This window comes from Petaurus breviceps, unplaced genomic scaffold, assembly GCF_028583685.1.
Source record: "Petaurus breviceps papuanus isolate PSGF00001 unplaced genomic scaffold, PetGlider_PUasm1.0 207, whole genome shotgun sequence".
Classification (NCBI taxonomy): Eukaryota; Metazoa; Chordata; class Mammalia; order Diprotodontia; family Petauridae; genus Petaurus; species Petaurus breviceps.
This window is the reverse complement of record NW_027185850.1, coordinates 8,750,447-8,772,532: the sequence shown is the minus strand read 5'-3', so window position 1 is coordinate 8,772,532 and position 22,086 is coordinate 8,750,447. Positions and strand designations below refer to the sequence as shown.

At 42.5% G+C, this 22,086-nt stretch overlaps 2 protein-coding genes across 5 annotated transcripts in view; one reads left to right on the top strand and one right to left on the bottom strand.

Annotated features, from left to right (window-relative positions):
- LOC138164885 (mesoderm induction early response protein 1) overlaps positions 1 to 22,086 on the top strand; it is a 485,607-nt gene that overhangs the window by 380,370 nt on the left and 83,151 nt on the right. The gene's annotated exons all lie outside the window — the stretch shown is intronic.
- LOC138164880 (dynein axonemal intermediate chain 4-like) overlaps positions 1 to 22,086 on the bottom strand; it is a 62,664-nt gene that overhangs the window by 23,239 nt on the left and 17,339 nt on the right. For 3 of the 4 annotated variants that reach the window (XR_011169208.1, XM_069092813.1, XM_069092814.1), the window contains exons 3-9: positions 18,950 to 19,137; positions 17,167 to 17,279; positions 11,561 to 11,714; positions 9,537 to 9,676; positions 8,490 to 8,642; positions 3,041 to 3,235; positions 433 to 641 (exon numbers count right to left, since the gene is read on the bottom strand). Coding sequence is in view for 3 of the 4 variants with exons in the window: in XM_069092813.1 (XP_068948914.1) it covers positions 433 to 641; positions 3,041 to 3,235; positions 8,490 to 8,642; positions 9,537 to 9,676; positions 11,561 to 11,714; positions 17,167 to 17,279; positions 18,950 to 19,137 (1,152 nt within the window). In the remaining variant the exon portion in view is untranslated. The remainder of the gene's footprint in view (positions 1 to 432; positions 642 to 3,040; positions 3,236 to 8,489; positions 8,643 to 9,536; positions 9,677 to 11,560; positions 11,715 to 17,166; positions 17,280 to 18,949; positions 19,138 to 22,086) is intronic. The other variant, XM_069092815.1, reaches the window with a different exon arrangement.

Sequence of the window (22,086 nt, the reverse complement as noted above, 5' to 3'; positions counted from 1 at the left end):
TCGATGCACAAATGCTAGTACAGTTCTTAAAAATCTTACTGCTTTACTTGGTATATTCTGAGAATGTAAAAAGGAGCCTAATTGAATCAACCTCCCTGGCATCCCTCCTGACTGATGACTAATGTTCAAATTAAAGTACAGAAAGGCTGGGACATTTGTTATGGAAAGGTGAGGGCAGCTCCCACAGTCTGCGACTCTTCCAATTCACCAGCCACAGTGACTCTCCATAGAAGCTGTGAGCTCCTGGAGAGTTCCCAAGCAGCAGCTGCCTCAGGGCTCTCTGGGGTAAACACTGCTAGGCATGGGTACGTGTTCCTATTTTCAGGGGGTCCTAGCTTCCTGACTCTGGGGATTTGCCATTCTTCCTTCCTGCTCAAGGTTGGAAACCAAGAATGCTTGGAGATGATTTCCAAAGACCCATGTGTCACTTACTGGGTTTGCTTTATTCCAGGCCATACTGCTCACATTGTGTCCTTTTGTTAGGTCACAAGAAAATGACCACAGTCGTTCTAGATTGGGTGGGATGGCTTCTTCCGTGGGCCCCACAGACTCTGCTTCAGTGGCTTCCATATCTTCCTCATCCTCATCCGACTTCTTAACTTTCTGTACTTGGCGATAACTCTCTTCTTCCTCTTCGTTGCCTAAGGCACAGCCAAAAGAATTTTTTTAATATATGTGTGCATACATGTGTACATACGTACATATACATCTACATCTGTGTGTACATGTGTACATGTGTGTATACATACACACACTATGAGGTTGCCAAAACCCAACACTGTGCCAATGCCCTTACCAAATGAGAAGCACCTCTGTTACTGTCTCGAACAAGGTCAGCTTACAAAGCTAAAAGAATAATCAGCTTTATGGTACTAACAAAAAGACATTCACTTAACGTGTGGAGTTTTGTTCCCTCCTCCTAAAATACAGCTTGGATAAAGAACTCTTCCTGAAAACACATCGCCGCGTGTTAGCCCTACACTGTAATTAAGGCAATTAAGCCAGCTCAAACATCAAAGTCACTGCTTAGACACCTGGAACCTCCCTAAATTCAACAGGGTCTCCTTTAAGAGACAGCAAAGGCTGTTTCTATTGCTAAAATATAATTTCACTTGTTAGGTTTCCAAGTAGGACAAAAAAGACTAACCACAAACTGGCAAATGTTTATATTTTATTAAAATGTGCCAGTTTGTGCAGAAAATGCCAAATGAGGCAGGGAAAGCGTCAGCTGCTCAGGGGACTCCTGGGCTGTGCCCATCCGTTACACAATGAACAGGAGTCACTCTTTCCCATGGTCATTTTAGAGACTTAGTAAGTTTCAAAAGGCCACCTGCAGGGGCACCTGGCTCAGGCCACCAGGAGGTCTGTACTGCTAACAGCCAATTGGAATGATGAAGCCAGAGCCAGTTGGGTAGGAAATAGCCAAAGGCCAGGGTAGGAGCCAGCAGGCTTGGTGCTGGAGGAGACTGGCTTAGAGGAGGCTAGTAAGGGGAGACCTGAGATGCAAATCCTGGAGGAGAAGGGTGGCCTGGGGGTCAAGTGTGGGCAGGCGGGAGATGCTGGCCTTTCCTTCCGTGCATCAACACTGGACGTTGCTCTCTCCCCCTGCTGGGGATGTACGGTATCACTGTATTCTCTTCTTAATATAGTTTTATGATTTATCATATTTATCTAATAAAAGATTATACCATCTGTTTGCATCTCAAAGGCAAGTTAATTTTTTACAATTTTTTTTCTTGGCAAGTAGGTGACCCAGTGGTTAGAATGCTGGCCTTGGGAGTCAGGAAGACCTGAGCTCAAATCAAGCCTCAGACACTGGCTCTGTGACTTTGGCCCAGTCACTTAACCTCAGCTCCTTATCTGTAAAAGGGGGATAATGATAGCCCCTACTTCCCAGGGCAGGAGGCTCAGATGGGATGATGGAGGCCCAGTGCTTTGCAAAGCTTAAAAATGGATGGATGGAGGCATATGTATACATCTACATATATATAAACACATATATGTGTGTAGAGGTATATACATGTCTTCACACATGTATATGTATATTGTATACATACTATAAATTAAAAACCACTTATATATATGCTAGTTAGCTATTCTCTCAACCTCTAAAAATTGAGATGTTTTTTACTTGTCTCAGATGAGTTTTTTTTTTCCTGTGAATCAGCATCTCTCAACAGAAAAAAAAAGGGCAGTGGTGGGGGGCAGGGTCCTCCACTGAGGACCTAAAAGTCTCCATTTTAAAAATCCTGTTCATTTAATATGCCTTCCCAAAGTCTGGCCTTTAGAGACATTGCCAGGGAAAATAAATACGACAATATCTTTCATTCAAACATCACACGAAACTGAAAGATAAGGAGGTCAATTGAGGGAATTAGAAGGTTATATAATTATGAGTTAGGTAGCTATATTATAATTATAAGCTTATATATAATTATAACCTAAAATCCTTTTTTTTCTTTTTCCCTCTAACAATAATGATACAAATGACAATAGCTTATATTTATACAGCACTTTAAGGTTTGCAAAGCAGCTTCAATGCATTCTCTTCATATGTCCTCTGATCTTAAATGTCTTAAATGTGTTCCTGATTGATCTTCACTCACAACAACCCCATGTGGCAAGGATTGCAGGCATCGATAAGCCCATTCTGCAGAGGAGAACACAGAAACTCAGACTTGGGTCCCACAGCCAGTCAGTGTAAGAGTTAGGATTTGAATCTAGAACCTATCTAACTCCAAGTAACCCCTTCCTGCCACAGTTCGATGCTGCTGCCTCTCTTCTCCCTCTCTTTCCGGCCAAAACAAATTTATGCAGATTTTCCAGATAGCTGGGGTGCCGCACCCTTCACCCCCGCCATGTGGAAGGGATACCTGTACTATTAACATTACACAGAACTTGCTGGTCAAAGTTGGAGTTCATGTTGTGAATCTTAAGACTTTTGGGACACTGGATAAGTAGGGTCCCCATGTCAGAGAAAATCTGTTTTCTCCTACAGGAATGAAACATAATTATGTTTTGTTTGGCTCTTTTTTAATACCCTCTAGGATAGGAAGCTGCCGATAAGCTGCAAGTTTGGGCTGAAATATATTTTCCATGAGAACCCTTTCCATGAAAAATAAATCCTCTTGAAATTTTTCCGACTTCAAGATCAACTCTGAACGATCTTCCTCTTCCTCATGAATCTTAGCCATGATGATACTTTCGACATCGATTGTAGAACTGTTTTCACTCGCTGTAAAATACCAAGAAAACAGTATGAAATGGGTGCTTAGTGAAAAATCGCCCACAGGGCATCATTCTGATTCAGCGAATGCTATTTTTTGCTTTCAGGATGGGGGGCAGTAGGGAGCAGGGGACCCTCCCAGGATGCCTAAAATGCCATGAATCTTCACCTCGATAGTGTAGCATACGGTTTTATTTTTTTCTTGATAGAGCAGTCCCTCAGAAGGTCCTGCAAGCAGAGACTGCTTTAGGGAAAGATCAGTGAAAGAATCGATTCCATCAAACTGATCTGGCTGTGACGTGTGGGGAGTGCTAAGGCTGACCACCAGCTTCTTCTTAAGCATTTACTTGTTGCTGTTCAGTCATGTACGACTCTTCATGGCCCCATTTGGGGGTTTCTTGGCAGAGTTACTGGAGGGGGTTGCCATTTCCTTCTCCAGCTCATTTTAAAGATGAGGAAACTGAGGGCAACAGGGTGAAGTGACCTGCCCAAGGTCACTCAGCTAGTAAGTGTCTGAGTTGGGATTTGAACTCATGAAGATGAGTCTCCCTGACTTCAGACCCAGATCTCTATGTAGTATGGCGCCCCTTAGCTGCCCCAAGTATCTCTATTTGTCTCTTTTACTCCAACAATCACTTATTAAGTACCTATTATGTATGAGGCACTGGGTGCTGTGAATATAAATAGAACCAGTAAAACAATCCCTATGTCCAAGAGGTAAGACTGTAAGTATAAACAGAAGAGAAGACATATACTATAAGCATAGCCAGCCTAGATATAAAACAAGTATAAATAGAATAGAATGGATATAAGTACAGCTAGACGAGATATAAAATAAGTAAAATAAAAGAGAAATAATATAAGCGTAGCTATCCTAGATGTAAAATAATTATAAACAATAGTTAAATAACTATGGTAACTGGACTGCTCCATGGCCATGCAGCCAGACTGATGTTTCTGCCAAGCTGAAAGGCTCAGGCTGTGGCCTGGACATGGACTGTCACCTGAAGTCTGGCCTTTCTCCCCTGGGAAGCTCATCGTTTGCTTTTGGCCACACCAGCCTTTAATGACCTTTCCATGAGCTGTGTGGGGGTCCAGGCCTAGGTTGGTGGAAGCTGGTCTTCAAGGACCAGTCTGTGTCTGGCAGACACAAACAGCAGTGAGGGCCAGGCAAGGACAGACAGGCTAAGTAAGCAGCAGATATCTACCCAGGGACCAAGGAGTCTGTCTGTCTCAGGCCCTTACCTGGTCCTCATGGAATCCCAACAAAGGATTCCACAATAAACCTCACAGACATCCTAGCACAATCTCAATGGTGCTACCACTGCTAGCCAATTTACTTTCCCAGAATAACATTTCACAGCCATGTAAGAACAGAAAAATGTACATGGAAGCCCAGGGTCCATCTGTGGAGGCAACCTGGGGCAGGAATGTGCCTGGAAGAAAATAGAAATTGTTTTTGTTGAATTTTTCAAGAATTTTGCCAGATGTCCAGGCCCCGCACTGGCCATGACATGTAAGTTCCTAAAATCAAGGGCAATTCAGCTATAAACTGTCTAGATTAATAAAAGAGGAAATGGAATATCAAAATAAAGCTATTTTTAGAAAAAGAATTATGACAGGCCATAAATGAGTTTCCTAAGAAGAAATCATTAGGACCAGAGGGATTTATAAGTAAATTCTATCAAACATTTAAGGATCAATTAATTCCAATGTTAAATAAATTATCTGGAATAGTAGACAAAGAAAGCCACCAAACTCCTTTTATGAAACAAATATGGTGCTGATACCTACACCAAGATGAGCGACAATAGAGAAAAAATTATAGACAAATTTCATGAATGATTATGAATGCAAAAGTCCTAATTAAAATACTAGCTAGGAGACTATAACAATATATTACAGACTATACATTGTGATCAAGTGGGATTATACCAGGAATGCAGAGATGGCTTAACATAAGGATAATAATTAATATAATTGATTTTATCAATAACAAAAATCATGTGACTACATCAATAGATGCAGGAAAAGCTTTCCTATTAAAAACACTTGAAAGCATAGTGACAAATGGATTTTTCCTTGAAGTGATAAGAAACATCTATCTAAAATCATCAGCAAGCATTACTTGTAACGGGAACAAGCTCGACTTCCCAGTAAGATCAGCAGTGGTCATTAATATCATATTAGAAATGCCAGCAACAGAAAGAAGAAAAAGAAATGGAAGGGATCAGAAGGGGCAATGAGGTGATAAACCATCTCTTTCTGCAAACAATATGATGATATACTTGGAAAATCCTAAAGATTCAATTACAAAGTTAGCTGAAACAATTACTAATTTTAGCAAAGTAGCAGGGGACAAAATAACCCACATAAATCGCCAGCATCTCCATATATCACCAACAAACCCCAAAAGAAGGGATAGTAAGAGAGAGCCCATTTAAAGTAACTGTAGACAGCATAAAATACCTGGGAGTACACCTGCCAAAACAAACCCAGGAACCACGTGAACATCATTGTAAAACACTTCATACAAATAAAGTCAGATTTAAATAACTGGAGAAATATTCATTGTTCATGGGTAGGCAGAGCAAATAGAATAAAAATGACAATTTCATGTAATCTATGTATTCAATGCTATCCTAATTAAATTACCATAAACTTATTTTACTGAGCTAGAAAAATAATAACAAAATTTATCTGGGACAAATAAAAAGGTCAAGAATATCAAAGGAATTAAAGAAAAAAATATAACAGAAGGAGGTTTAGCATTGTCAGATCTTAAATTATACTACAGGGTGTCCCTAAAGTCCAAACACTTAGGATATCTAAAAATTAACTATTCATCTTTTCAAGAAATGACATAAATGAAATTTTCAACATTTTATTTGATTAGCATAAATGAGATTTCATAGGAAGACACAGGAGACACATAGGAAATCTCACTAATTAATTGAATTAAATTAATCTCATTAATATGGAAAATAGTCCCCAATAGCTAATGAAATTTCATTTATGTCATTTCTTGAAAAGATGCATAGTTAATTTTTAGATTTCCTAAGTGTTTGGACTTTAGAGACACCCTGTAGTATAGTTTAAGATCTGATAATGCTAAATCTTCTTCAGTTATATTTTTTTCTTTAATTCCTTTGATATTCTTGACATTTTTATTTGTCCCAGATAAAATTTGTTCATTGTGAGTACAATATAGAAAGCTAAGAATCTAGTGCTGAAAATTTTACACATGAAATTGTCATGGCTAAAATTTATGCTAGTTAAATAAAATGTTGTTGAAAATTTCATTCATTTTATTTCTTCAAAACATGCATAGTTAATGAGATTTCCTATGTGTCCAGACTTCAGGAACACCCTAAAGGCAGTAATTATCAAAAATATTTGTTACTGGCTAAGAAATAGGAAAGTTGATCAGTATAACAGAGGAGACATACAACACACAGTAGCAAATGATTATGGCATCCTTGTGTTTGACAAATGCAAAGATTTAAGCTTTGGGGATAAGAATTCATCATTTGGTCAAAATTATCGGGAAAGCTGGAAAGCAGCCTGGCAGAAACTGGGCCTGGGCCAATATCTTATACCATTTACCAAGATAAGGTCAAAACGGATATATGACCTAGATATGAAGGGAGATATCCTAAGAAAATTAGAAGAACACAGAACATATTACCTATCAGACATAGATAGCAGAACAATTTATGAATAAATAAGAGATAGAGAGCACTGTGAGATGTAAAGTCAATAATTTTCATTGCATTAAAATAAAAAGGGTTTGTACAAATAAAATCAATATAGACATGATTAGGAGGAAAAAGGAAAATTTGGAGAAAAATTTTATAGACAATTTCTCAGATAAAGGTCTCATAGAATGAGTCATTCCCCAATTCATAAATGGTCAAAGGATATGAACAGGCAGTTTTTCGATGAAAAAAATCAAAGCTATATATAGTCATAGGAAAGAATGCTCTAAATCACTATTGATTAGAGAAATGCAAATTAAAACAGCTTCGAGATATCATCTCACCTCTATCAAACTGGCTAAAATGATAGAAGAGGGAAACAACAAATGTCAGAGGGCGTGTGGACAGATTGGGACATTAATTCACTGGCAGATTTGTGAAATGATCCAACCGTTTTGGAGAGCAATCTGGAATTTTTTCCTAAATTGTTAAATTTCCTATATTCTTTGATCCAACCACGCCATTATTAAATCTCTTTCTCAAGTTGAGCAGGGAAAAAGGAAAAGAACTTACATGTTCTAAAATATTTATAGTAGCTCTCTTGGTTGTGGTCATTAGTTTCCTTTTGAAAGGAGTTTCCTCCCCAAAGGGTATTTGTCTAAGCTCCCCTTTCCCACACTGGTATTCAAGGATGGCAGTGAGACAAACACACATTGCCAATAGCTTAATCTATATAGTATAATATATCACATCAAAAACCAAGCACCATCACAAAGACTCCAAAGATTCATCTCACTGAGCATTATCTCTTCAGTGCATTCAGATGGATCCCCCAATTTGGGTAAAGCGCCCTCTCCTCTGGGGAGCTTCCTCCTACCCCTGCCCCAACCTTCTACAGATCCCTTCCAATGGAAGCGCTCTACCACGAAGTGGTACTATTTTGTGAGTATGAAGACACAAAAGGTTCATTGTAAGTACAGTATAGAAAGCTAAGAATCTGGCGCTGAAAGGTTTTAAAAGGAAATTGGAACAGAACCACAGATATTTAGCAAACGTGAACTTTTCATAGTATTGAAACTTTTTTTGACATTTCTTAATATTCCATTGATTCTGAATCAGATTCTAACCAATGCCTTAGCATGCCAGCACCTAATTCTTAAAAGGACCTCTATTTGCATACAAAGTTATATTCCCACATGTAGTTACCATCAGGTCTTTTCATTGATCAATCAATAAACATTTATTAAACACCTACTGTGTAACAGGCACAGTGCTAACCACCATTTAATAAATCTTAGGGCCAGGTCTTCTGCTCTTTAGATATGTGATTTGATCCAATATTCCCCTTGAGTGAGATATTTTTGAAAATTGTATTGATGTGCCTTTAGGGGGAAGGGCAAAATTGATGATTTGCATTTTTAAAAACTATAGTCCAAGACCTAATACGACTGTACAATGCACGAACAGTGTGATTCCTTAAGAAAGCGATTAAGTTTTGTTTTCTGCACAAAATTGATCTTATAAAGCATATGGGAAAAGTCATGCAAAAGCAAACTGGAACATACTTCTGTCGAGAGTGCTCAGATATCTGGAGTCCTGGTCTTTCCTTGACCCCTTGGAGGCACTGCCTGCCTTTCCTGTTTCCAGCTTCAGTGATGAAGTAGAAAGCTCCAAGGAGTGATAAGTGTCATACAAAGCCCAGGTGGTGGACATTATGCCTAGATAGACAAAAAAGAGAAAAAAAGATGCTGGTGACCACAACTAAAAGAAATAGAGCAAGTTTATTGGAGACAGAATCTCAATCCTGATTTCCTCTCCCAGTCCAGGACAATCCAAGGTTCCCCACAAAGTGTTAGCAACGCCTACAAGAGTAAAGGGGGAGGAAGAATCATCAATATAATTATGGGAAGAAATTATTTTTAGTAATAGGAATGAATGTGGAATCAAAGTTCCGTTAACCTAGAGGCCTTCTGTGTGCCATGATCTTAATAATTTAAAGATCACTGATTTTGGTTTTCTCGAATCAATCTACTTATACATATAATGTTTAATAAAAATAGTTAACTTTCAACTGCTTGATCTGATATTGAAGACCTTACATAATCTGATGCTCCCTTCCCTATCTCATTTTATTTGCTTTTCCTCCTCCTCCTCCTCCTCTTTCTCCATGTGGCTCCTCTGCTCCAGAGAAAGAACACTGACTCCTCACTCTCCTTCATCAATGATGTACCAATCTCCCCTCTCTGGAATGCCTGCTTTTCCCCCTCCAACTATTCAAATCTTATCTCTTCTTCAAATCTAAATTCAATATTCACCTTCTCTAGGAAGCTCTCATTGATGATTCTAATCTAAACGCATCCCTTCCCTCCTGGCATTTCTACAGCACATCACACACATACATATATGTACATACATGTCCATACATGTTCATACATACAGACATACATTCTGTTCTAGCTATGTCTATCCTTCTCAGCTGAATCATCAGTTCCTTATACCCATCCCTAACAGAGCCAGGAACCTGCTGGGTGCCCAGCTGAGGCATCCCATGGGCACATTCAGTCACCATGGAACCTGGTCTTTCATCAGATTTCACTAATCCATCAACTTACCTTTTTCTTCTGTGAAGATTTTATCACACTGAACTTCCTTGTGCTTGGGGGCGCCATTAAAAGTCTGCATCACCCTTTCAACATATAAGTCATTGCCAGCCCGATTTCTACAGAGACTCTCATAAAGCATGTTCCGTCTCCTTCGAAAAATAAGGTGAATCCTACTGGTTAATAACATAGTGACTGCACTCACACAGAGAACTACTAAGTCACACTCACCACCTGTTATAGCTGCTATTGGACTTGCTTTCTCTGCCCTATTCTTTCCTAGAAAAGGGATTTACTCTAAGGCTCCCCCACCAGCTTTGTCGAGCTTTTGCTATGACTGTACACCAATGTGATGTCAGGGTTTCCTCCACGTGGGCATTTTAGATTTGTGGGAGGAGGATATGTGATTGAAGACCATACCTCACAGAGGTCCATACTGACATCAAGTTTTAATAATGATGCTATTTCAGGGCGGCCAGGTGGAGCAGTGAGTAAGAGGGCCGGCCTCAGTGTCGGGACACCCCGGATTGGTTCTGGCCTGAAATACTCGGCACCCACACAAAAAATAACTGGCCGTGTAACCTTGAGCAAGTTACTTAACCCCGATTGCTTTAAAAATAATAACAATGATGATGCTGTTCCTATGGTTTATTTTACTTGGGAGAAGACAATGCTCTAAAAATCAATTAGCTAAAGGTAAAATTAAAGTAAATGGTAAAAATCCAGCTTTGGTGCTGCTGTTGCTTCACTTGGCCTCAGTTTCCCAGTAGATACAAAAGTAATAATAATACCACTTACATAGTGTTTTAAGGTTTACAAAGCACTTTACAAACATTATCACAAAACCCCCTGCAAGATAGATACTATTGTCTCCATTTTACAGATGAGGAAACTGAGGCCCATGGGGTAAAGTAACTGGCCCAAGATCACACAGCTAGTCAGTGTCTGAGGCTGGAACTGAATTCAGTTTTCCTGACTCCATGCCCGGGATCCATCCATTGAACCATATAAAGAATAGGTGGTTTCCACATAAAAGAGGCAAGAGAAAACTGTTACAATGGAGGGGAAGAGCGGGAAGGTGAAAGGAAATGGGAAAACCTGATTCTCATTGAATTTGGCTTAAGGAGGGAATAACATACACACTCAAGTGGGTATCTTGCCCTACAGGAAAGTAGGGGGGAAGGGGATAAGAGGGGGAATGATAGAAGGGAGGGCAGATTGGGGGAGAGGGTAGTTAGAAACAAACATTTTTGAAAAGGGGCAGGGTCAAAGTAGAAAACAGTAAGTGGGGGGTGTGATAGGATGGAGGGAAATACAGTTAGTCTTTTACAATATAACTACTATGGAAACGTTTTGAGTAACTACACATGTACAACCTATATTGAATTGCTTATCTTCCCAGTGGGGGTGGGTAAGGAGGGAAGAAAGGAAAGAATCTAGAAATCAAAGTTTTTTTAAAATGTCTTTAACGTGCAACTGGGAAATAAGATATACAGGCACTGGGGTATAGAAATCCATCTTGCCCTACTAGAAAGTTAGACATGGGGGGGGGGGGAATGGGGAGGATATAAGAGTGAGCAGACTGGGGAAAGGGTATGGGTATTCAGTAAGATCGAAATCTTGGGGTGGGGGTAGGGGAAAGACAGGGAGAAAATGTGTAACTCAAAAGCTTGTGGAAATGAATGTTGAAAACTAAAAAAATAAATAATCTAAGAAAAAAAGTGGTTTCCAGGGCATTCAATCCAGCCATTTTCCAAACATTAATTTTCCAAATACACCTTTTAATTTCAGAGTCAAAAGCCCCTGACACCTTACTAATATTCCACCCCACCCCACTAACAGAAACAAATTTTATAACTGCCAAAAAAAAACCCTTTTTTGAGTAAAAAACTGTTATCAGGTATACAGAAAAATGAATATGAATAAAAACTCATTCTCAAAACAAAGTTATCACGTGATGTAACTTGATAACTACTTATGTTTTTAATAACATTTAGCATTTAAATTACAAAAAGAGGGAACTGACTCGGACGTACTTTATTTTCTCAGCTTCTTCAGACTCTATGGAATACATGACTGTTGGGAGATTGAAAAGCCACAGGGTTTCCGTCTCGGAGAGGTAGATGTTCACTTTGGCATCTAATTCTTCTTTTGTTAGGACTTTGGGCACTTCTTTCTTAAGCTGTACATCTTCAAAGTGATCAAATAAGATTATTCCTCAATCCCCATTTTCAACTTAAAATTTTAATTCTTATCTAACCACCATGGAGAGAGGTGAGTTTCATCACCACTGACCTTCTATTGCAGTCTACCCTTCTAAGGCAGTCAGGGTACTTCGAGGGTAACTGAGGCAGATGGGAATGCAGGGTTAGTTCATCAGATGTCCTCATTAACTGAAGGCTAGTGCCCTTTGTAATGGAAATGTAAATTTGCAAGATTTTCCCTGCCCCTAGGCCCTTTGATAGCCTTAAGTGCACCTGTGCTGGGAGGCTTGTTTTTCAGGAGATATTTTGTCATTGGGCAGTGGGTCAAGGAGGTTGTTACATTCATTGAGCCAGGAGAAGGCTATATAATCCCTGATGTGAAGCTTTGCTTTGGGGCTCACTTTGAAAAGGGTTGTGTGATTTGACCAGAGGAGACTCTGAGCAGCCATTGAAGCCCCCCCACCCCTTTGAAAAACCCAGATGTTGATGCTTCCCTCTCCAGTAATTGACTAGGTATGGATGTAATGGTTGGACAACTGGAGGCCTGTCTGCTTGAAATGTTTCTCTGTCTTGTAATTTCTGCTTGTTACCTGTCTGTATACTCTGAAGTTTGGGGTGCTGACCTTTTCCCCTGAACTAGGTAAATGATATGTTTGATTAAAGCAAGATTGTTAACCCATTTTAAGTTGCTTTCTTCCTTTAGAAAAACTGATCTAAGAACCTGTGTTGGCAGCCACCCTGGGGACGCTGGGGTGCTTGCTGCTACACCCTTAGAGGGATGGGGATAGGGACTACAACTCTGACTTCATTAGTATTGGGAACTCCTGTTGAAGAAACTCTCTCTACCAACATAGCTCAGCCCCTTCTCCCCAACTCAAAATCTGAGAGGCTTGCCCGGACCACTGATCAGTCAAATAACCTGCCCAGTGCATTCAGCCAGTGCATGTCAAAGACAGGACTCGGAGCCTGTGGAATCACTTCTCTACACACTATGCTATGCTGCCTAGATAGACAAACATTAAATAATGCACATGAAGCACTTTGCCACCCTCAAAGCACTATATACCGTGTTTCCCCGATAAGACCTATCCCGAAAATAAGCCCTCCCCTTACTGTGTAAGATTCCTCTAAAATAAGCCCTCCCCCGAAAATAAGCCCTATTGAGATTGTTACTGTAGTGAAGGTGATCCCCTGCGCTACATGCTACATTACGGTACCCTCTGTATGCACCGTACCCCCCCCCATGAAACGCACGCCGCGTTCCAAGCTGCATCCAATCAGAGCTGCAGCAGTGAGCGCGTCATCCTGTTCTTCCCCAGTGATTTGCTTATTGAATAAAGGTACATTTTTTTGTTCACATTTACCTGTTTATTAAAATTGCTGTCAATGTTCATTAAAATAAGCCCTCCCCTGAAAATAAGCCCTCTGGTGTTTTTCTGTCCAAAAAAATAATAAGACAGTGTCTTATTATCGGGGAAACACGGCATGTGTTAGCTTTCATTATTATATTAAAATATCTGTCTCTTATTCCATGGTTATTATGGTTGTCATGTAAATGTCATTAAGGTAAGGATGTCCCTGAAGAGGATGGGGAGACATATCTCTGGAACCCTCTTACAGATGTGCCCAATGGTTGTGGGCCAGCTCAGTTAGGCGCTTCTCGAGAGTAAGTCTTCTAGGAGGTGTCAGGAAGATTAATGCAGTGCCAACATGCTTGGAAAGAGTGGGGGCTGACAGGGGGCAGAGGCCCAAGAGATTCATTTTCCACATGAGCAATCTGTGCCCAAGGGAAATTCAGTTCTTTGCCCAAGGTCACATAACTAATAAGGGTCAAGATTAGGCTTCGAACTCAAATCTCTGGACTCTGCCTGTGATGCACTTTTTTTTATTATATCTTGCTGTTCAAGGTGGTTTGGAAAGGCTACCAAACAACGGGAATGTTCTTATTAAGTAACTGTCCACTGGAAAGAGAGGGGCAGTGGACAAAATGCCTGTTGATTTTCACTGGATTCCCATACTCCATGAATTTCCAAGTTACAAATGAATTTCTTCTGCTTGAAGGCTTCAGATAAACACCCTCAGAAAAGTGTTCAGGCCTTGTTAAATAACTCTCACTGGTTTCTGGCTCTCCACTGTCATTTAGAGAGGCTAAGAGAGGCACAGCACCCAGGAGAAGGGAGGGCAACGTTCTCTTCGAGGGCCTGGATGGGGCTGTCATGGCCCATTCTGGGACCTGGATGAGCGAGACAAGCAGAAGTGAGTAACCTGGAGTGGAGAGGGAAAGGGAGGACCAATGAGACACCGAGTTCGCAGATGTCCAGGCATTAAGAACCCGGCCGGCCACTAGAGGTGCCACAGTGTCCGAAGTGCCTGGCCCCGAGTCGGGAGGAGTCCACACTCTGCCTCCAACCCCTAGTGCTGTAATCCTGGGCCAGTGACTTAAAATTGGCCTCGTTTCTTCATCTGTACAATGGGAATAATCATAGCACCTACTCCTGAGAGCTGCTGAGGATCCAAATGAGGTATTTATAAAATGCTTCGCAAACCTTTTTAAAATACTACTGGAGGGGCGGCCAGGTAGCTCAGAGAGTAAGAGCACCGATTCCAGTGTTGGGACGACCTGGAGATCAAATCCCGGGCTCGGACACTCAGCACCACACCCAGAAATAACTGGCCGTGTAACCTTGAGCAAGTTACTTAACCCTGATTGCTTAAAAAAAAAAAATACTACTGGGATCCTAGCCATTCTTCTCTTGATAGCGATTGCTGTCTTCAAGTATTTGAAGGTGCTTTCTTAGAATTAGGCATTTTCTGATCGCCCCCAGGGGCGGGATCAGGACCCCCCAGGTGAAAGTTATGGAGAGGCTGATTGCTCTCTCCGGCTGGGGGGGTGGGGTGGGGAGAGAGATCCCACACTCTCTCTAGGTCTTCAAGCAGCCTGAATGACCGACGGTCAGTAAGGCGTCCAGGAAACCCTGGACAAGTTGGACGAGGTGGCTTCTGTGGCCCCCACCGAACCATGAAGTAAATCGAGAGCCACAATGCAGAGACCCAGGGTCCAGAAACTGCCTTAGTCAGCAAAGACTCGGTCTCCTGGCCAAGCACACCCCAAGCCAACTATGATAAACTCATTTATTAAATCCTACATAGAAGGAGGATAGAATACGATGAGCAGTGTCGCGGAATAAAACAGGGGGAAAGCAGTAGAGGAAAAAAGAGAGAAAACTTGGTCAAAGACCCAACCAAGTAATATCACCCCAAAGACATTTTAAGGAAGACAACAGATGGAAGATGGGAAAGATCAGCAATGATTTTGGGAACGGCTCTTCTGGCCGGCACAGTAGGAGAAGCCCACGTTTCCAGTCTGCGATCGCCCCCCAGAGCCGGGGTTCTCCTCCGCCCCCCCACCCCAGAGCCGGGGTCTTCCGCCCCCTTTTTGCCTGAGCCCCTCTGGCAGGTTCTGCTGAAGCTGACGAGGAAGACACCTCATCAGGCAGGGCGTGGCTCTGTGGCTCCAGCCAATCAGAAGAGCTCTGGAGCCCATCCATTCATCGGGCCAAACGCGTCCAGGTAAGATTCTGAACGTGTTCTATTCCCGGGATCTCTAGCTTAGACGGTTAGAGGCGGGGTTAGGGCTAGACTTTATACAAGTCGAAAAGGCAGATCCCTGGCAAAGGCTGGCTGGCCACGAACCCCAGGGCTTGGTCCTTCTTCCTAGTTGGCAAGGGAAGAACAAAGAGCGAGTTCAGCCTCAGGAGGGCTTGGGCGTGGGGGGTAACCGGCGGGTTTTGGGACTCCAGGAGGCGGAGAATGAGGAGCTCGGGGAGAGGTGGTGGTCGTGTCTAGCAGCGGCACGACCGGGTCGGTGACTGGGCCGGGCATATCTGCAGCTCCCTTCTTTAAGACCATAGGAGAGGCCTGCTATCTAAAGGGACACACTCGTGATCTTGTGTGCTTTATCTCAGGGGCTCACCGCAGGGTGGGAAGAGGAAAGAAGGGGCAGGGCCTTCCCAGTCCTGGCCTTACTGTCTTTTTTGTTTGCTTAAATTTATTCTGTTAAAGAATACATTTGTTGGGTTTACTATTACTTCTCATAAATTGTATTTGCCTCTCATAGCAACCAGAGACACAGTGGAGAGAGCACTGGGCCTGGAGTCAGGGAGACCGGAGTTCAAATCCAGCCTCACTAGCTGTGTGGCCCTGGGCAAGTCTCTAAATCTTTCTGCCTCAGTTTCCTCATTTGCAAAATGGAGATCATACTAGCACCTGCCTCCCAGGGTGCTGTGAAGACCAAGGGAGATCATGTGTGTGAAGCTCTTGACCCAATGCCCGGCACACAGCAGATGCTTCATAGGTGCTCGGGGGCGTTCCCTTTTTCCTTTCACAAAGGCTTTATATAGCTGGAGGGCTCTCTGCAGCACCACAGTGTCTTGGGAGCCAGGCGGAAGGCAGGGCTGGGAGCTGTGTTCTAACCGTGGCCCACGCTGACCCACAGCTGCTCCCACAGCTGCTTCTCGAATGCAGAAGCCCCGGGAAGGGGCCTTCATGAAGAGACATGAGGCGGGCTCACATGAGGCACTCTCCCATTATGCTTTTAGATGGCTTCACTGAAACATGCTGGGTGCTCATATGCATACACGCAAGAAGGAAGGAAACAGCCGTTTGCTCGTCATAACGCCCTTGGGGAAGTAGGTAGTGGTGTCATCTGCACTTTACAGCTGAGGAAACTGAGGCAGACAGGGAGGAAGTACCTCGACCAGTGTCCACAGCCAGATCTGAACGGTCTTCCTGACTCCAGGCCCATGTGTTTAGTGCATTGACTTTTTATTATTTTATGAATTACTATTAATTACTAACTAAATGTTTGTTATTAATGATAGATGTACATCTTGGTACATATTAGAGTTCTGGGTCTGCTTGTGACACATGCTGGTCATGTGACCTGGCAGTGGCCTAGGCAATTCCCTGGACTGAGACTATGAGCTGCAGAGAAGGGGGAGGAGGTCCCTGTACTGATGGAATCACAGGCATCCACCCAGCAGTCTATCTGCCACATACCTATTCATTCACTTATCTCTACATCTATCATCCATCCATCCATCTCCATGCCTCTCATATCTCTATACGTCCACCTCCATATCTTTTATCCATCTGTCTATCTCCATATTTATCATCTATCTATATTGTCTATCTCCATATCATTTGTCTGCCTGTCTTTCTGTCTGTGTCCATCTGTCTATCTCCATATTTATCGTCTATCTCTATTTCTTTTATCTTTCTCTATCTCCACATCTGTCTATCTCCATATCATTTGTCTGTCTGTCTGTCTTTCTGTCTATGTCCCTGTCTGTCTGTCTCTATCTCCACGTCTGTCCATGTCCATATCTTTTATCTGTCTGCTTGTCTGTCTATGGACGCACGCAGCGTTTCCTTCTCACCGATGTAGCTGGAGATTGTCTCTCGTCGGTAAGACGGTTCTTCCAAGTCTTCTCCAATAGACTCCGTCGTAGAAGCACTTGACTTAGAAACTGTGCTGCTCCCTAAAGCTGACCTTTAGCAATGAAGAGACACTGATCAGGACAAGAGAGACTCTACACAGACACGTTCCTGAAGGCGATGTTGAAATAAATATAAAGTGGAACAGGAGGAGGTGACTGTAGCAGCTTTTAGTCACAGGAGGCTTGAGACAATGCACTCCAATGACCTTTGAAGGAAACATCTATTTTATAAACACCATAGGTTACAGCCGAGTGCTAAGAGCCCAGTTTGAGGAGGGTCTCAGAGACTCCTCCCAAGGCTTCCTGGTGCCCATTTGTCCTCCTTCCAGCTGCCCCACATACAGCCTGGCTCGATCCTCTCCTCTGTTAAGAGTCCAAGCTGGTGGAGGGCAGGGAGAGTTTTACTGGTATCCTGGTCTCCTGGACACTTAGCCCAGTATGGGGCATATAGTAAGCACTAAATAAAGGCTGGTGAATTGATGGAACTCTACTGTTGAATCCCTTAATACTCACACTGGCCAAAGCCTGTCCCTTGATGACCACCTGCTCTCTGCCTTTTTCTCCTCCTCTTCTTTGTGCTCTGCCCATATGAGAAAAAGGTATCCAACCCAACCAGGTCGAGAATAAATCTCTATTCTTTAATCTCACCTGGGTCTTCACCACATGGGGATCCTTTAACTCACCCCCCCCCGCCCATTGATTCCCTATGCTTTCCCCCACTGGGGTTGTTCCTTACCCTCTGACAATGCCCTTCCCCTGGACCCTCCCATAGAAACAAAAGAGAGCTCTTCCTGTGCTTGTACATTATCTTAAACAGGATTTGAACCCAGACCTTCCTGATTCCAAGTCTAGCACTATCCACTAAGAATCAGCAGGACCTGGCAAGGAATGATAAGAACAGAAATGTTGGCTTATTAAAGCTTTTATGATAAGAAGAGATTTAAAAAAGGATAAGCATTGCTTGCTTTCCTGATGGATGGAAGAGGGATGGGAGGAAGGGAGAAAATCTGGAACTAAAAGAATTTTAATGAATATTAAAAAAAAAGAATAAATTTATTTTTGAAACAAATGTATAGGACCAATTTTTAGAGGGGATGGGATAATGATAAAACTTTCAGGACTGAAACATAGCTCCTCTGGAAGCTAAGAATAATGGAAATGAGAATAAAACTATCCCACCACCACCCCCCCCCCAGTACTGCACTTCACATAAGCATAAGGAGGGAAAAGAAAGTAAAGGCATCATGCGATGTGCAATGTTCAAAGAATAGAGTATCATCGTTGCATCATTTTTTTCAGGAAATATTTGCTCATAATACACATAACCAAAAAAGCAATGTAATGTTTTTTTCATTTAGGCAGGACATATCCCAGATTCTAAATTAACTCATTCTTACATTGTGTTCCGTGGCCATTGTACAGACCTTTAAATTGGAGCTTATCAAAAAATGTATCTTAAAATAAAGGTATTAAAACATTAATAACTGACAAGTATGTAAGCCCTTACTATTATTTTTATATAAAGCCTGTCTTCAAAAAAAATAGAAATTGATTCCCTAAGCAATTGGCCCTAACAATAATCTATCACAATACACACACACAAATGTTTTAATTTATCATTTATAAATGTGTATATGTTCATACATATTTATTAATTCTGTAAGACATGAAAAGAAGTTCAAATTATACATTACAGAAGGAAATGTAGTGCACTGCACCCTACCTTGTAAACTGCCCCACATAACTAGGGTTCACGGTATTCTGGTACATGGTATAGGAGCCCGTATAGTCTGATCCAAGAGACACATCCTGAGAAACCAGCAGCTTACTAGGTTTTTTGGATCCAGGAAAATGTGGATCTGGATGGAAAAGGGGTCTAGGAGTGACATCATTCCCCTGCTCATCAAGTACCTACAAATTACAATAATCAAAGGCAATCAGAAACATGTAAAAACAAGAACAGAAAACGTTTAGATGACAGAGCTTGACTAAAATAAGATAAGAATGAAAAATGGAATTGTATGGGGTTTTATGATAAAAAAAATTGAAGTTCTCCTTTAAAAAAAAATGCCACTAAGTAGGCGTGATTATTTAAGAAAAACTCCTTGACCTAGCCTAGAATCATTCCAATATAATGAATATTGATACTTGACTTCAATCATATAATTCATAATCAACCCTCTAAGGATTGATCACTTCAGTGGTCAATCGCAAAGCCCATCATTTGTGTTCCACTCAGAGAGGAAAGTCTCTGAGCTTGGCTAGGCTTGGCCTCAAGTGAGAGAAACAGGAGCCCACCATGAGATGCACTTCACACGCCTTTCCAAGCTGGCCTCTTGGTATTTCCTAGAACTTGTGCTGTGGTAGCAGAGACTCCAAGAAGTGAGTGCCATCCACACCAAGGTAGGGCTTTAGTTAAGATTCCTTCCTTTTTCAAAATATTAAATTTTATTTTCAAAAATCAACTTGCTCTCCCTCCCACTTTCTTTCCCCTGCCCCCAGTGAGAAAGCAAAAACACATGTTACAAACACATATGTTACATATACATATACATCAAGCAAAACAAAATTTCTCCTTGACCATGTCTAAAGATATGTCTCCATTTGTGCTCTGAGCCCACCACCTCTCTGTCAGGAGGTGGACAGCAGGCTTCATGGTGAGGCCTTAGGAATTTCAGTTAGTCGTTATGTTCATCAGAATCCCCAAGTTTTCTTTCTCTTTCTATATTTTGTTTAAATTTGCCAAGACCTCGACCCTCTAAATGCTACCCCCTGCCCAATTGAGAATACAAGCAAGACAAAACCCATTACAAACACACAGGGTTGATCAAAATAAATTTATACATCGATCAATTCCTAAAAATACTGGTGTCATTCTGCATTCTGGACACTTCACGTCTCTGTCCAGAGCTGAGCAGTGTATTTCCTCTGGAGCCCTCCAGAAGCTTGGTTGTGGATTAGGACAGAGAATTCAGCACAACAGCATTTTCCCACATCCCTTTTTTAGCCATTCCCCAATTTATAGGCACTCCCTCAGATCCCATTCTTTGCCACCTTAAAAAGAGCTGTGGATATTTCTATGCTTCCTTAGTTTGCTTTGCATAGAGGGCCTATGGAGAAGTAATATATGATCAGTCTGGAAGCAGAGGGTGAAGGCAGACTGAGAAGGCCTTTAAATGGCAAAGAGGGAAGGAAATTGGGAGCAGAAGAGAGACACTGGCAGACCTGTGCTTTGGGAAGTTGTATAGAGAATAAACTGGAGAAGAGAGAGAAGAAGCAGGCTACTCCAGACCCTTTACTTCATTTTCTGGTGGGATACTAGAGGAGGAGCCCAGGGTGGGTCACTCAGTGCAGCGTCTCCTCCCATTCTTGTGGAGAAGAGGGAGAGATGAGCTCCAAGACAGAGTGGGATGACCAGACAGAATCGAGGACTATGCCAGCTTCGCAGAAGGGCTCTATCCATGCCTGCTATTGTGCTTTGTAAGATTTTCTCAATTACTTGCACAAAGGCCTACATGGCAGGATTATCAAACTTGCCTATGCTAGCCAGGGAAAGCGAATACATTTACGAATATGGATATAAGACAGCTCTTCAAGATTAATACAGTGGGGTGGGGGGAATCCAACTAGATGAAATTTCACAGGAATAAATGAAAAGTCCTATACTTATGCTTTTCAGAATCAATTTTCCAATTAAAACACAGAGGAGGCACCTTGGGCTGCAAATTTTGTCTACAGAAGGGTGGGGGATTTTAGCCAATTCCTAGCTCAATGGGAATCAACAAGCAGTGGGCCCTACAGACCCCAGAGCTGATAAAGTCTAGGGTTTCAGGGAGAGGCAGAAGGAATCCCAGGAATAAAGATGTAAGAGGGCCAGGAGTCTGTGCCCGGGTCAGACCACACCTGGAGAACTGGATTCAGCTCTGGGTGCTGCAGGCTGAACAGAATGGCTGAGGGGAAACAGGATGGTGGAGGGCTGTGGGTCTGGGCCAGGCAAGGTCCTTGACTGAAGGATCAAGAGATGTTGCATCTGGAGAAGGAAATGCTCAAGGAGAATGAACACAGGCACAACCTTCATGTGGACTAAGAATTGTACTTGCCTGGTGTGGCCCCACGGAGCAATGGGGAGACTCTGTAAAGAGACAGGGTTAGGCTGGATGTTAGGAAAAACTTCTTCGCAGTCAGAGGATGGGCTGCCAAGGAAGGAGGCGTGGCCCCAGTATGTAAGGGAGGGAATGCCAGGGAAGTCTGCCATTCTGGGATTCTGCCAGCAGGAGAAGAGGGAGACCTTCTGAGACCAATGTGACCTCAGAGGTGGATACATAAGTGGACAGATGAAAATAATCAAGGGAAGTCATAGAGTCTAACCCAAGACGGTACTCTGATGCCAGGCACTTCTGAACCTCAGTGGGACAAGAACCATGGCTGGCATGGGGCTTTGGAAGGAAGCCTTATGGCCAAACATCTGCGGGAGCTCTCACGCTGCAGAGAAGCCATAACGTCGGGGCATCCGATGGTCACTTCATTATTCCAGAGGTGAAGGAACCACCAAGGGGGAACTCTGCATGATCAACTTCAATAGGAGGGCATGGAAATGATGGGAACCTTGGCAGAGAGCAGCCACTCTGTCTGGGAGCTTGGGAGAGAGAAGAGGAAAGCAGCAAACCGTCTGACCCCGAGCCTAGACAGTGGAAGGGCAGACTGCAAAGGGTGACAAGAGAGCTGAGGAAGCGGCGGCCCCTGGGCTAAAAGTCCAGGAGCACGCCAAGGCCAGAATAACAGCAAAGTGCCAAAGGATGAAATTCTGAGAATGAGACTCACTTTTGGCCAAGGCCAGGAGGGGATTTGTTTTGCTTTTTT